The sequence below is a fragment of the Aptenodytes patagonicus genome, chromosome 2 (assembly GCF_965638725.1).
Source record: "Aptenodytes patagonicus chromosome 2, bAptPat1.pri.cur, whole genome shotgun sequence".
NCBI lineage: Eukaryota > Metazoa > Chordata > Aves > Sphenisciformes > Spheniscidae > Aptenodytes > Aptenodytes patagonicus.
In genome coordinates, this window is record NC_134950.1 from 99,167,511 (window position 1) to 99,180,921 (window position 13,411).

At 41.8% G+C, this 13,411-nt stretch overlaps 1 protein-coding gene across 1 annotated transcript in view; it reads right to left on the reverse strand.

Moving 5' to 3' along the window:
* ELOVL2 (ELOVL fatty acid elongase 2) overlaps nucleotides 1–12,273 on the reverse strand; it is a 58,432-nt gene extending 46,159 nt beyond the window's left edge. The window contains exon 1 of the mRNA XM_076330530.1: nucleotides 12,211–12,273. Within this exon, the coding sequence (XP_076186645.1) occupies nucleotides 12,211–12,213 (3 nt within the window). The 5' untranslated portion in view covers nucleotides 12,214–12,273. The remainder of the gene's footprint in view (nucleotides 1–12,210) is intronic.
* Between the last annotated feature and the right edge of the window lie 1,138 nt (nucleotides 12,274–13,411).

The following is a 13,411-nucleotide window of genomic DNA, read 5'->3' on the forward strand; positions in this document are numbered from 1 at the left end:
GGCAGACATAAAAGTAGGGCTGTGAGGTTCTCTCTTTAAAATACAATAAATTAAATTAAAATAAATTATAAAAATATAAACATATAAAAAATAAAATAAAGCCTTAGGGTTTTTTCTTTATACCTTATACTCTTTGACTGACAATTGTCAGCAACCCTTCAGAAAACTGTAAGTCAGAAACTCAACCTGGAAAATATTAACTAATTCATTGCTTAATTAAGACTTTTTCCTGCAATGCTAATTCCCTTTATAGACACACCTTTACTAAGGACACTAGTGGTAGAAGATTGAATACAGTCTGTGAAGCACCTAACAAAAATGAAAGACGCTGAGAGCTGCCGGCAAAACGGACAGCTACATACATATGTGTAATTAATACCTGTTTTCAAACCAAACCAATAACTGATTCACCTAGTCAGGATGTAGGGGGTAAAATAGGCTTCTAATATATATAATGCTAAAGGTACTGTACATAAGAAAATGAATGAAATGCAGCACATTTTGTTTGCATCATCTGTGTACTGTATATATAGTCAATGTATTATGAATTTCTGAAGTTCACTACTATTAAATTCATGCTTCTAAAGTATTTTAAAATAGCCATAGCTACTGAAAGTGTACAGAAAAACATTTTAGTATAAAAACTTCTAGGAGCAAACAGACAGTTATAGCATAGGATACCTTAGTTTTTCAGAAAAAATAATGGTCCTGAAAATACTTTCATCCTCATGAGCAAAACCATCTGCAGTTGATGCAGTTATTAAACTGCACTGAGCTCCTTATTAAACATAAATAAAACCCAAATCAGAGCTAGAGAGCTGCTGTGTTTTGGGCACCAAGAGAGCCCCTGTGCTGGCTGCAGAGTTGGGTTCCCATGCACCAGCTTCTCAGCTGTGCTTCCTTTGGGCTGGGAACACCGTCTCAGACCCCTTGGCAGTGCTGGTTGTACGACTGCGATGTATTTCTGTTAAAGTGACTCTGGTTAATTGAAACTATCCAGATAGGGGCTTTTAAAGTAAGTTACGCAAAGCTCATGTGACGAGCTGTGCGGGACAGTGACCTGCAGCAAAAGGATGGTGCTGTGTGACTGGGAGCGGTAATTTCGTCTACTGGCACAGCTGGAACAGGAGCAGACAGATATTCACATCCTTGGTTGGCTTTTGCAGTAACTTATTTAGTCTAGATCCCCCAAACCAAACTCCCTCCTTCCTGCATTTTTACTGAGTTAAAACACTAAATTCTTGTTTTCATAAATTTACATGCTCTAGAGGTTATAGTCATGCTTTCAAGCTTTTCACTGCCACAAGAAAACTAGAATTATATTTAAAAGGAATACCTGTAAGTTAAGATTATTACTCTGTAATAATCTTATTTACATCTGTAAAGTCAGAAAACCCAGAAAGGAACAAAGTGGGATTAAAAACCCACAAAACCGTATCTATAATAATGCCTATGTGTTTGCTTTGTTTCCCAAATCTTCTACTGAATGTCTTATTTAATCCTCATGTAAAGCTACTGAGATTAATTCTGCCCAGCTGTATTTCCTTTGTGGAAAATTGTACCTGTAAACATATAGTCAAACTGGGCTAACTACCTTCCCAAAGGCACAATGCATCAAAATCTGCCCTGATATATATACCCTGTGTAACCTACTCAAGTTATTGAATTATACAAGATATAAACCAGGACATACTCCCATTCCCTTGCTTCGTGGGAATAGACCTGGAAGAAGCAGGAGATTTACAAGGAGGAGTGTTCATTGCATAATTATAACCCAACACGTATGGGTAAATGCTGTGCTGGCTGCTGAAGAGACCAGCAAAGCTCCACATGGGTGTAATGGTCCACTTGCCCAGACTCACTGGACCCACTGCCAGGAGTGGAGCCTTTGTATTTTAATTTCTCTTCAAAACTTGGAACGAAGGAATCTGGCAAAGTAGCTTAGTGCTGTAGGTTAACGTACGTGTGTGCGTGTGTTTTCTTTCCATTGCTATCCATTCAGACTGGTAAGACAGGTCACGTTGTAGCCTGCTTTAGCCACAGCCTTAGAAGTAATGGCACTCAATTTACAGATTTGTTCTTGTCCTTATAGTTTGGGTGAAGGAAATCCGCTTGTGTTTATTTGCCCATTAGAGAAGTGGGTTGTTCTTGTTTTGCAGTCATTTGCCGCACCATTCCAGGCCTAGTTGCTGCCCAAACACATAGACCCTTTGCTGAACTATTTGTAGGGATAGAAGTGGAAAAAGGGGAAGGAAAGGAATGGAAGAGGAGGAGGTGTTTGTAGTATGCTGCTGTGGATTACAGAGTCCAGATCCCAGCTTCTAAGGCTTCAGCCTTAATCTTCCAACACATGCAAAGCCTTTCAATTTCACTTCGAGGTCACTACCCGTGTACAAAACAATCTAACCGCTGTGTGAGGAATGCAGGTACAAAACTCAGTACAGGAAGCTTTTCAATTAGTTATGATTATAATTCACTCTGGGAAAGAAACCTGAGGTTTTAGGTCAAAATATCTGCTTATAAAATCTAAAATCTGTACATTAAACTTAAAATCAAACAGATTTCAAGCTTATGAGTTTTAATAAACATTTATCTTCTGATTTATCGGTTTGATGTTTGATTCACTTACAAGTAACTGCTGATTTAAGGAAGAAAAGTAAAACCAGAAAAATTCTAAAGGATGAGCATGTCACAATATCTAATATTATGGAAAGAAAACATGACTAGAAGACATTCATTGCTTCAGTCTTTGCATTGGTCTGGTCTTGCAATACATTTTGTGTTTTCTTGATTATGTCCAGTATTAGAAGATCGGCTTTCTCGGTAGCAGCTTTTCACACAGCTTTCTTCATCATTCGGGGAGATCATCTGATAGGATCAGCCTAAGCTGACCTGTAAAATCAAGTGCCATCGAAGTTGGGAATTTCCCTGTGACATCACATCTACACGAGAACGCTGCACTGCAGTGACTGCCACTGGACAGTCCAGAGCCCGTCTGGACTGATTTAATTATTAATTAATTCTTAGAGCAAACAGCCATTATAAAGATAGAGATCATGTGGAAAAGTATTGGTTCCCTCGATGGTTAAGTATCAATGAGGTTCAGCGCTGCCCTGTAGCAGACAGATAGCAGACAGGAGGAAAACAGAGTTGCTGGCAAGGTCAGCTTGAACTGCCTGAGACCTGGTATACATCACAGGCACTGATCAGGTACCTCTTTCCAGAAAACGAATATCTTCGTGAGCTCAAGTTCCCAACAAGTGAAGCAGATGCTCCAAGTCTCTTTAGTTTTACTACTGTTTCAAAGAAGGAGAAGCATCACTTCTTACTTTGCATTGAATGTGTGCTGTTGGGAATAACTATTTGCAGAGGTGACAATTTCTTACAAGTAAATGTAATAGATACATTTGTTTTACAGGACAAGTTAAAAGTAGCATTGATGGCACTTGCAGCTGATTTAAGTATCACTACAGATATCCTTAAAGACAGATAAAATGGAAAGCTTCTCTCCTCAAAAAAAAAAAAAAAAAGCCAAAAAACCCAAACCCAAACAAACTAACCAAAAAACTAAGGGAAGAAAAACTAACTAGCAGACACAGAATAATTATTTGCCAGCAAAACGTGTTGTGTGACAGAAGTGGCAAAGGTAACAATGGTAAATCTAGTTATCAAATATCATAGAGAATTAAGGCATTACAGAAAAAAAGCAGCAACAAGAGACTTTCTCCTGGAAAACAGACTATAACAAGAAATATACATCTCTGTTTAAGTCTGTGCAATCTGTAAATGTGGTGAGGGAGCAAATGTGTGATAGCAGTGAGAGTTAAGTAAGTAAAATAAAAGAACTGCAAGTATGACTAGTTTTAAAGAAAATCCATCTACTTGAAATGATTTCTTTTAGCAAGATGCTGAGAAAGAAACCAGGAGGTGATGTCTGAAGATGTCCCTTGGTACTTCTCCCAGCTAGGTATAAGCACTGTGTTACTTGAGGGCTCTAACTGAATTGAACGCTTCCTTCATTCTGACTACGTACATTTCTCCTTCGTAATTTAGACTCAGTTATCTGCAATATTAACCTGAAGATCTGATCAACTGGCTGTTGATCAAAACATATCCCAAACTGGCTTATTGAGTCAAGTGCAAGATCATTTCAGGTAACAAATTCTCAGACCTCTTCTAATTCTGGATTGATGCATGAAGCGTCATAGGTGTTTAATGATCTCACTTTGCTTTCTGGAACGCAGATGCCCATGTTGCAGTGAATGCCTTGTTGTTTAGCTCCATATTGTTAATTTACATGACATCATTATTTCAGCAATACTGTATCCTCTTCACTTAAATAACCACCTTATTGCATCCAATGAGAACTGCTGAGAATCGCATTTGCCTCAATGTCTTATCAATGCCGTTCATACTTGGAGAAGGAGCACTGAGGGGTGGGGGGATGCCTTTGTAAAAGAAACAAGAGCGCATGAACCCCCAGATTTGCTGAAGACTAGGGGACTGGGTTGTGTTTCTTGATTTCAGCTGATCAGGATGTTCCTTATCCTACTGAGCGCTCCGGAGTTGTTGAGTATTTTTGAGTGCTTGCAGCACGCATACCGAGTTTCAGCAAGACCTAAGGTTTAATGAGCCAGAATTTTGAAATACTTACACTCCTTTAAACTCATGAAAACACACCTGGAGGCAATAATGGGATAGTGCTGTGTTGTTTCTCCTTTCTACACCCGTCCTCGTGACCTTGTTCTCTGGCTTTGCACCATTCCATCAAAACACTTTCTGATCTGAATTCTGCCATCTCCCAAAGGTGTCTGTCAAAGAGAAGGAAATGACTTCCTGCTTGATGAAAATAAATTATTTTGTGAAAAAATGTGTATTAAATGTAGTCCTGAGGGGACATTTCAGTGATACCCGATTTGAAATAACATTATGCTGGTAATTTAGTAAATGTAAAAGGGGAAAAAGTGGTGCTTTTCCCTCTAGGGTAAGCTATGGGGGATGTTTTTGAGTTTTTCTTTTACTCATTGTAAGCAAAATAACTCTCATCTAGTCTTTTATCTTTCAAGTTTTTTGCACATACTATTAAAATGCAGGCTTACAGTCTGCAGCAGTAAGGAATACCCGCATTAAAACCAAAAGGTTCTCAATATTGCTTTTCACTGAAATGGAGAGCTACTGGTATTTTGCAGAGGAATAAAGCTAAATGCTACCTTTTCTGTTTCCCTGCACAAATTCCCTGTTTTTTGAGCCAAGCTTCAAATATGTTTCAGCATCAAGAAATCACAAGCTGTATCTCAGCTTTCAAAGGGGAGCATGAACATCCTGTGATGCTTTTGACACATATCAGAGAAATTTAAAAAAAAAAAAAATCTTAGAGAGGATATGTAACTAACCTTCTGCCAGAAAAGAGAGCTCTGGAAGTTGAAGAGCATGCCGTAAAACTAGAGACGTGATATATTTTGACTTGTCTGGTTTTGGGGATGGACTGATTCAGTGCCATCTTCTCACGACCCTTAATCATCAAGCTTCCAGATAAAGCCAGTAGCTCCAGTATTTGAAGAGGCAAAATTTCCAAGGGTGCTTTTGAGGGTGGATCCAGAGTCTTCTAATACCTTTTTCAATGGAAGGACGTGGGTTTTGGGGGGAGATTTGGATTTCTTAAGTAACTTTCATAAAATTAAGTGTCTACTATTTGGAGAGTGATGATAACTGCTGAAATTGAAGCCACCTGCATACTGGCAGGTTGGAGGACATCTCTCATTTCTGCTTTCAGCAGCAGTAGAAGGTGGGAAGAAGAAAGGACTTTATAAACACTTTGCTACTCTGAACCGGTTTTTTATATGCTTGTTTTCTGATGTCTTTGATTTTTCTTTTTCCTCCGTAAACTTGAAATGATGAGGCTTTTGTCTGGCTTCACGCATAGCTTTCTGTCAATATTAAAAGATACACCTCAAAAAGAAATCTACTCAAGACTCCTAGGTAAGAAGGGCTGATTTTAAGATTTTAAGCCACAGTTCAGTCTCTGATGTAACAGCAAAGTGTCTCTGTAACGCTACTCCAGGAAAGTGCGTAATCCTAACAGCTGAGAGGAGAGATGCAGCTGTTCCTATAAGCATTGCACAGAATATTTTTTTAAATACTAGAAGAGCTCCTGAATTTGGAGAGTAGGGTAATTTTGAGTAGCCAGTCAATACTGCAAACTGATTAAACTACTTTGTACATACAGAAATTTCGATAATAGATTGACAAACACGTAAATATGAAAATAGCCTTCATGGTTTTCCTCCTGGAATTGCATGGACTATTGACAAACACTGAAAAAATTAAACTGTGTACATAATAAAACACTGTTCTGCCACAAATACTGACTTCTAGCAGATGCAGAACTCGCATGACCTCACACCTGACCTCTTAAACTGGAATAGAAGTAACTTGGCTGGCTGCAGAGAAATCGGAGAGAAAGAGGGCGTGGATGGTATTATTCAGAACCACCTTACCAAAAGATGTGCCAATTCCCTGACATGGAAGTCACCCTTTACAACTTTGCCAACCATTTATTCCCTGCCAGTTTGAAGGCACGTTGCTTTTCGGAATGGTTTTATCCATGCTCACAGCAAAATGCAAGAAACAAAGTATTTTTTTTTACTTCAAGCTGGCTGTGAAAGTGCATGTGTAATATAGGGAAATGAAGAAACAGAATCTGATGCCTGTTTTCCAAAGTGTCACTTGAGAACACAAAACAACATTTGAAGAGGAAAATATCTTCTTGTTCTGTTAACCAGTCCTTAACTTTTTTTTCTTCCATTTCTCCCTTAATTCCTTGAGGGCAAAAATCTGGATTTCAAATGCTAATTCCTGTTTTGGACTTCAATCATGATTAAAGAAGACTAGGTGAGGAGAGGAAAGGAAATAACAGTTGGTTTTCCAGTTTAATAAGGAAGACAAAAAGAGAGTATGGAAGTTCTCTTATGTCTCCTCCTCCAAAACAGTTCTAAATTTACCTCTTTTAAAACCTTAAATCAGGCTAATAAACTCCAAGGACACCTCTTCTTAAAAGCCTAGGGAACCCCAATAATAGAGCACAGTCTGCTGGCACGGGATAACAGGGTACACAAGCTAATTAGCCCCCTTCCTCCGTTAACCCCCACAGTAGGCATTCTAGAGTTTAATCCACGTATAACTGGTATTTGAAAGCCCAAAACTCTTAAACCCATTATACCATGGAAACACCCAGGCTGATGCTTTTCTCAAAACAAAATAAAAATGCTAATGACTGTGCTGCACGGTAAGGCCCTAATGACACAAAAATGTCTGTAAACTGCATCAGTTATTGTCACATAGGGGAAATAAGAACAACTGTAGACTTTTCTTCATCTGTGTAAGTTACTTCCCCCATAAGGTTGCTGTACCACATTGTTTTTGCTAGCTGCAAAGTGTCACGAAAGGTAACTAATGACTAGTATATTTTAGGCAGTCTTTAAGAACTAGGGAAAGAATGGTTTTGTTGAACTTCCTTATGCTTGGTTTTAGGACATTTATTTATTTAAAACTTGGCCACCCTACTTCCAACTTCCATTTCTTGCTGTGTTTGGCTTTCAAATAAAGACACAGAATATGAAGTACCTCTTGTTTCATTTCCACATCTATCCTTCTTAGGGGGAAGAATCAAAGTGTCTCCCAACAGCGATGAAAACAACCTTAATTTTTTATTCTCTAATTACACATCTTCATGCAGCGATTTCTGCCACGTGGGGCTTGATTTCCTTCAGTTTGGGACATCTGACCTTTACTATTTTATCATGGTCAGTTTTGACTGAGGAAGAGGAAATGCGATGCAGTTTAAAGTCATTAGCTGGAAGAACTTAGTATTTTTTAAAAATCACTCAGTTGTTGTTAGATTGACATCTAACCAGAGTACTTTCAGTATTAATGCCAATATAATGTTAATTATCATATTCTTGAAGATATAGGATGTAAAGCTTTCCCTCTTACCCTCCTAGATCTGAGCATAACTAGCCCTCAGAAACTAAAGTGTTTTATGCTGTTACTTAGGTAGATAAGAAGCCCCACAGAAGACGTAAGTGTTCATTTTATTTCATATTGAATTCTACTTGTCAGCTGTGCAGCAGTCCTGTGGGTAAAGATGCAGTCACTCAGATATTGTGGCCCATGTATTTAGCGTATGATAAGGCAAGCCACGGGGGGTGAAAGCAGATAATGGATTTATAAGCTCTGCTGTTGCCAGGCGCTTACAAATTGGCTGATAAATTTGATATGCTTGCAGTCTGAAGCATGGCGTTTATAATGCAGCAGAGCTGCGGGCCCTAGTCTCACAAGGTGTTTCTTCTCTGTTGCAGCTGGGCCATCCTTCTCGTGCCCTTCCACCACTGCCTCATAAGGCAGACTCATCCCAACAGCCTTCTGGCTCTGAACAATCAGCGGTATGACTAGTTTCATCCTCCTAATTTCCCTCCCTTCTGCTTTACCTTCTTTAATTGCAAGTCAGGCTGCACTTGTGACATACTACTTTATCATTGAATATGGACTTCAGACTCAATTTGTATGAAATTTGTTTCTAAATTCCGGTCAATGCCTCAGCTTCTAAATCAGTTTTACAGGCAGCGATTAACAAAAACTCTCATATAGCATGGCATGCAAACACCACGCAAAATTCCTACCTGATGTGATTCTGTTGATTTACACTTGAAGCTAGCTTAAATCAGGGAATAAACCAGCCCTTTATATTTACGTTAATCTGGAGTTTACTAATACCTAAAGAAAATACTACTGCAGGTTTTGGTTTTTTTTTTTTCTCCCCCAACTTTTAACTGGGTCAGAGATTCAATTTTAAAGTGTTTGCACCTGATTAACTTTTTTCTTTAATAAAAATCAAGTGATGCTATCAAACTAAATGAACATAATAAAAATCAAGAGATGCTATTAAACTAAATGAACGTAAAATCAAGTGCCTGATGAACAACAGAAGTCTGTTTCTTTTCACAGGTCAGAGTGCTTGTAATGAAGATACAATGATCAGTCTTAAAGAATCAAAGGATCTTTCTAGAGATTAAAGGAATCAACATCAAGGCCAGCATGCCGGTTTTTATAAGCAGGTATCTATAATTAACTATGCAAATTAAACACTGGACTCTTACTTCAGGCCCTGGAGGTTTTTTCTAACCAATCCTCTGTCACTGCATCATGTGCAAATATCTTCAGCGCATCTTCTTGAGTTTCTCTGCAAGTACTTATGTCCCTTTGTCTATTCTATATGCAGTTTCCGAGCATGTTTTCTCATAGTTTATTAATTCTGTATCAGCTGGCACAACCTGGCTTGCTGCCGTGGTTCTGGATGGCAGGGCTGCTGAAGTCTGCTACCTTTTCAGTCCAATGGAGCTGGAGAGATCTTGTTGGCAGTGGGTGCTGTAGCACTGCCTCCTGTGTCAGTCATAGATTTGTGCTGGATTGATCTCTGTCTACAGAAAATCTTCTCTTCCAGTTTGTGTGTCAACGTCCAGGGTCTCCAAAGGAAGGGGCTGGAACATTGTCTTTGCAATACTCTTTTTCAGGAGGTGCTCAGGGCAATTAACAAATACTAATGGATAACGATGCAGGGTTTTCTTTTAGTTACTGCCAACAAAGAGGAGAGATTTGTTGCTGTCTAGGGTCCTTTCTGTATGTCCTGCAATGAATGTATGCCCACATCAAGCATCATACCCTGTTATGGTGGCCATGATGCTTATGAATGCTTAGAAAAGTTAGGTATCTTTCTTCATTGATTTCAGATTACACCGGTTACCAAAGTCTCTTAGGGAATTTAAAAAAATATTCTAGCTCCTGTCTATATAACCCCTCTGCAACTGGATATTGTAGAGGTACAGATACTTGAACCTATTAAATACAGCTTCACACCGTCCTCATGTTTATGCTTACCTTAGTGTTACCTAGTCTCTTTGTAAGCTTTAGTTGCCATGCACTGTGCAAGGTTATACACTCTCTTACTCCGTAAAAGTGGGATTTGACCCTATGGAAAATACACTGACAAATCAAAATTTATAATCGGTTTAAAGTTCAAGAGTGCAGCCAAATCCTGAGCCAGTGTAATTTGACCTAGATTCACTGAAGTAGTGCTGCAATGAACTGCATAAACAGAAGAACCACCCCACCGTGGTTACCCTCATACGATGGGGATGACAGGGAAATCTTAAAGCCTGATGAAAGCTGCGGTTTGCTGCTTCAGCAAAATGAAGTTTCAAAAAACATGTTTCCTTATGCTACTTTCTACAAATAATAGTGGTTTAACACCCAGGATGCTGAGGAAACTCTCTCAGTTGAGTTGAAGGGACATTAGCAACATACACCTGCTTATTTCTATCCCACTAGAGAAGGGAGCGCTAAAATACTGTTCCCACTACTTGGACCAAAAATCTGTCTGTCGTTCATTTGCTCCTGACATACCTTTGGTAGTATCCTCCCGTGTCCGTGTGTCCCCCCGTCCCCAAGCTCCAGGTCCACCTAGTCATTGATGTGCTGTAACTTTTAACCCTTCATTAGTGTCATTGCAGCAGTTTTCAACCTTAATGATTCTATGATTCTATAACTGACTTCATCTCAGTCCTGGAAGGAGCCAAAATGAACTATTTTAACTGGTTCAGGCAATTTTAACTTTCCTTCCAGTTGACTCAGCACTGCTGAGCACCTGGACGTTAGCTGTACCAGTTACTGACAAATAATGCACATTACCTTCTGTAACACCAGGTGTCTTTGTAACTGCCTTCACTATATCATAAGGAAGACATTATCAATGGCTGGTATTAACTTAGGCTTTGTGCAGTTATGGTAATTTAGTCATATATTTTGTATTTATGTCCCATCCTACATGATAAGAAATAGGAATTCGGTAATGTAGCGGAAAGTCATTCTGGGGGTCCTAGACAACATAAACTACTGCACCATTTCTGGTCTTTTTCAATAGGGTCTTTTCCCATTTATCATCCCACGTCTGAGTTGATTGCAAACACATTAAATAGGAGAAGTAGATTCAAACTGACAGCAGACAGATACGTGACTGTTAAGAAGAGGACTCAAGTTAATTCATGGAAAGACTGTTTTAATAGTATTCAGGTCTGAATAGGGGTGGGGGGATTTCAAATTGATTTTTATGCAAGGAAGGCAGAATTTACTATATATGATGCAAAGACATTTGGAAAAAAAAGGATTTTTGTTGTTAAATCACACAAAAGAAAAACTAGGTTCTGCTGTTAATCATGCCCCAAGCTTCTGATACGACAAGCTTGGACAAGTTACTCAGCCCCACTGTACCTCAGACTTTAAGGCTGCAAAATACCTGTATGATACTGTCCTACTTTGTAAGGTCAGCATTATACTTAATGCATTACTGTTTATAAACAGGATGAGCTCCTTTGGGGAAGTTACTATGACTGTAAAGACAAGATGTGCTGTGGGGAAATGGTCCTGCTCGCTAAATAGGTGACTGCATTGTTCCACTTTAACTCTCTTAAGTGCTAAACTGGAATCTAAAACTCTGTTGTTCATTCATTACGTGGAAAAAGAGAGTGTTCCACTACAGATTGTATGACTAACACAAGAGCTTCTATTAACATACCGCCGGGAATAATCTGTTTATGTAACATGCTCCAGCGCACCTCGAAACAGAGAAAAACGCACCGGCTTGGAGCGGGGAAGGGCATAGGGGCTGTGGGTGCCCCCCGTGCCCCCGCATGCCGCCCGGGGAACTGTATGCGCGGGGGCTGCACATCCCTTACTCCCTCCGCCCACGGCCCCGTCCCTCCGTTTGACTGTCCCCGCACGCCTCCCGGCTCCCCGCGTTGCACGGGTGTGCAGGGGGCTCCCTCCCGTTCCTCCGCCGCCGCCTGACCCGGGCGGGCGGCCTGGGTGCCTCGCCGTGGGGTGGGGGGGCAGCTGAGGGCGTGCTCCTTCCCCCCCCCCCCCCCCGAAAAAGCACGCCCCAAATCTGACCCGTAGGAGCGGGGGGAGCAGTGCCTGAGAGGGAGGAGGGAGGGCAGCGGGGCCCCGCTTGCAGCCGGCCCCAGAGGAGCGGGGGGCAGGGAGGCAAGAAGGGCAGCGGCGCCTCGTTTGCAGTCAGCCCCGGGAGGGGGATGCGGGGCTGCGATCGGCCCCGGGGGGAGAGGAGGGCAGGGTCCCCGGCGGCGGCCGGGGGACACTCACCATGGCGGCGGCGAGGCGCTGTCCAGGGTATCGGCCGGCTCGGCTCTGCCGGCGCTGCCCGCCGCGCCCGCGCTATAAGGCGCCGCCTCCGCCTCCTCCCCGGCTCCGCCGCGCCCGCCCCCGCCGGCTGCCGGTGGCCACCGGGCGGGAGGGCCGGCTCCCGGCGGCATCGCCGCGGCGGCGCCCGGGGCGAGGTGCGCTGGGCTCCTCCGGGACCCCGCCGCGCACCGGGAGGGGGAGGAGTGCAAAGAGGATGGGAAGGCGGTGGCGAGCAACCGCGGGGAGGTGGGAATGCGACAGGTGAGCAGGGGAAGAGGTTAAGGATGCTTGCTGTTCCACCACCGCCCCGGGCGGCACTGTGGATAGCGGCCATCGGCCCTCGACAACACCGTTGGGAAGATTCAATGCAGAGGGGTCTCCGCTGACAAGGCCAGTCTGGGAGTAGGTGGGGGCGCTGGCCGGCTAGCGGGATCCTGACGCCTCTCTGCTGTATTTAACAGAGGGTTTGGTCAATAGCCCCGCACTCGTATTTGCAGTTGAAGTTCTCTGACTGGAAGACCTGAATCTTCCACGCACCGTGCCAAAGCGAGATCCGTGTCGCCCTACCACCTAACTGTGGCACCTCCCTGGAGATCTGTCTATTAGGGAGGAATTGATAAGCAAATGTTTATTTAGGTTGGCTAGGGAAGAGGCAAAAATCACACAGAGCAGGAGCTACTGACCCCGTCACAACTCTGCCACCATTACAAAACAGAAGGTCAGGGAAGAAGTGAGGCTTCGCGCTTGGTGGGACAAGCACAGAATTTCATGCCTTCAAAACTGGTTTTTGTTCTAAATGCTAACAAAGCCTTTTATCTCCTATAAAACATTTATTTAAACTATCAAAGCTTATTGAAAATGTCCTGCTTCTTTTCCCCTGTTTTTAATAAAGCAGTCTTTGGCATGTGAAATCAAAATAATCTTTCTTAAAATATTAAAATTCTTCATTTTTATTTTATTTTCTAAATGAAAACTTGTCAAAAATGACACGTTCATACATGCACTCCCATTGCTGCCCTCTCAGTTCTGCTGTTCACAGTTTTGTTGACCAGGGCTCAGAGAACAGTCTTTCCCAGTTTCAGTGGCACAAGCAGCAGAAGTAAGCTGAGGGGACCATGTGTGGTGCAGGACAGGTAACATCTTCAGAAACTGAAGCGTACCT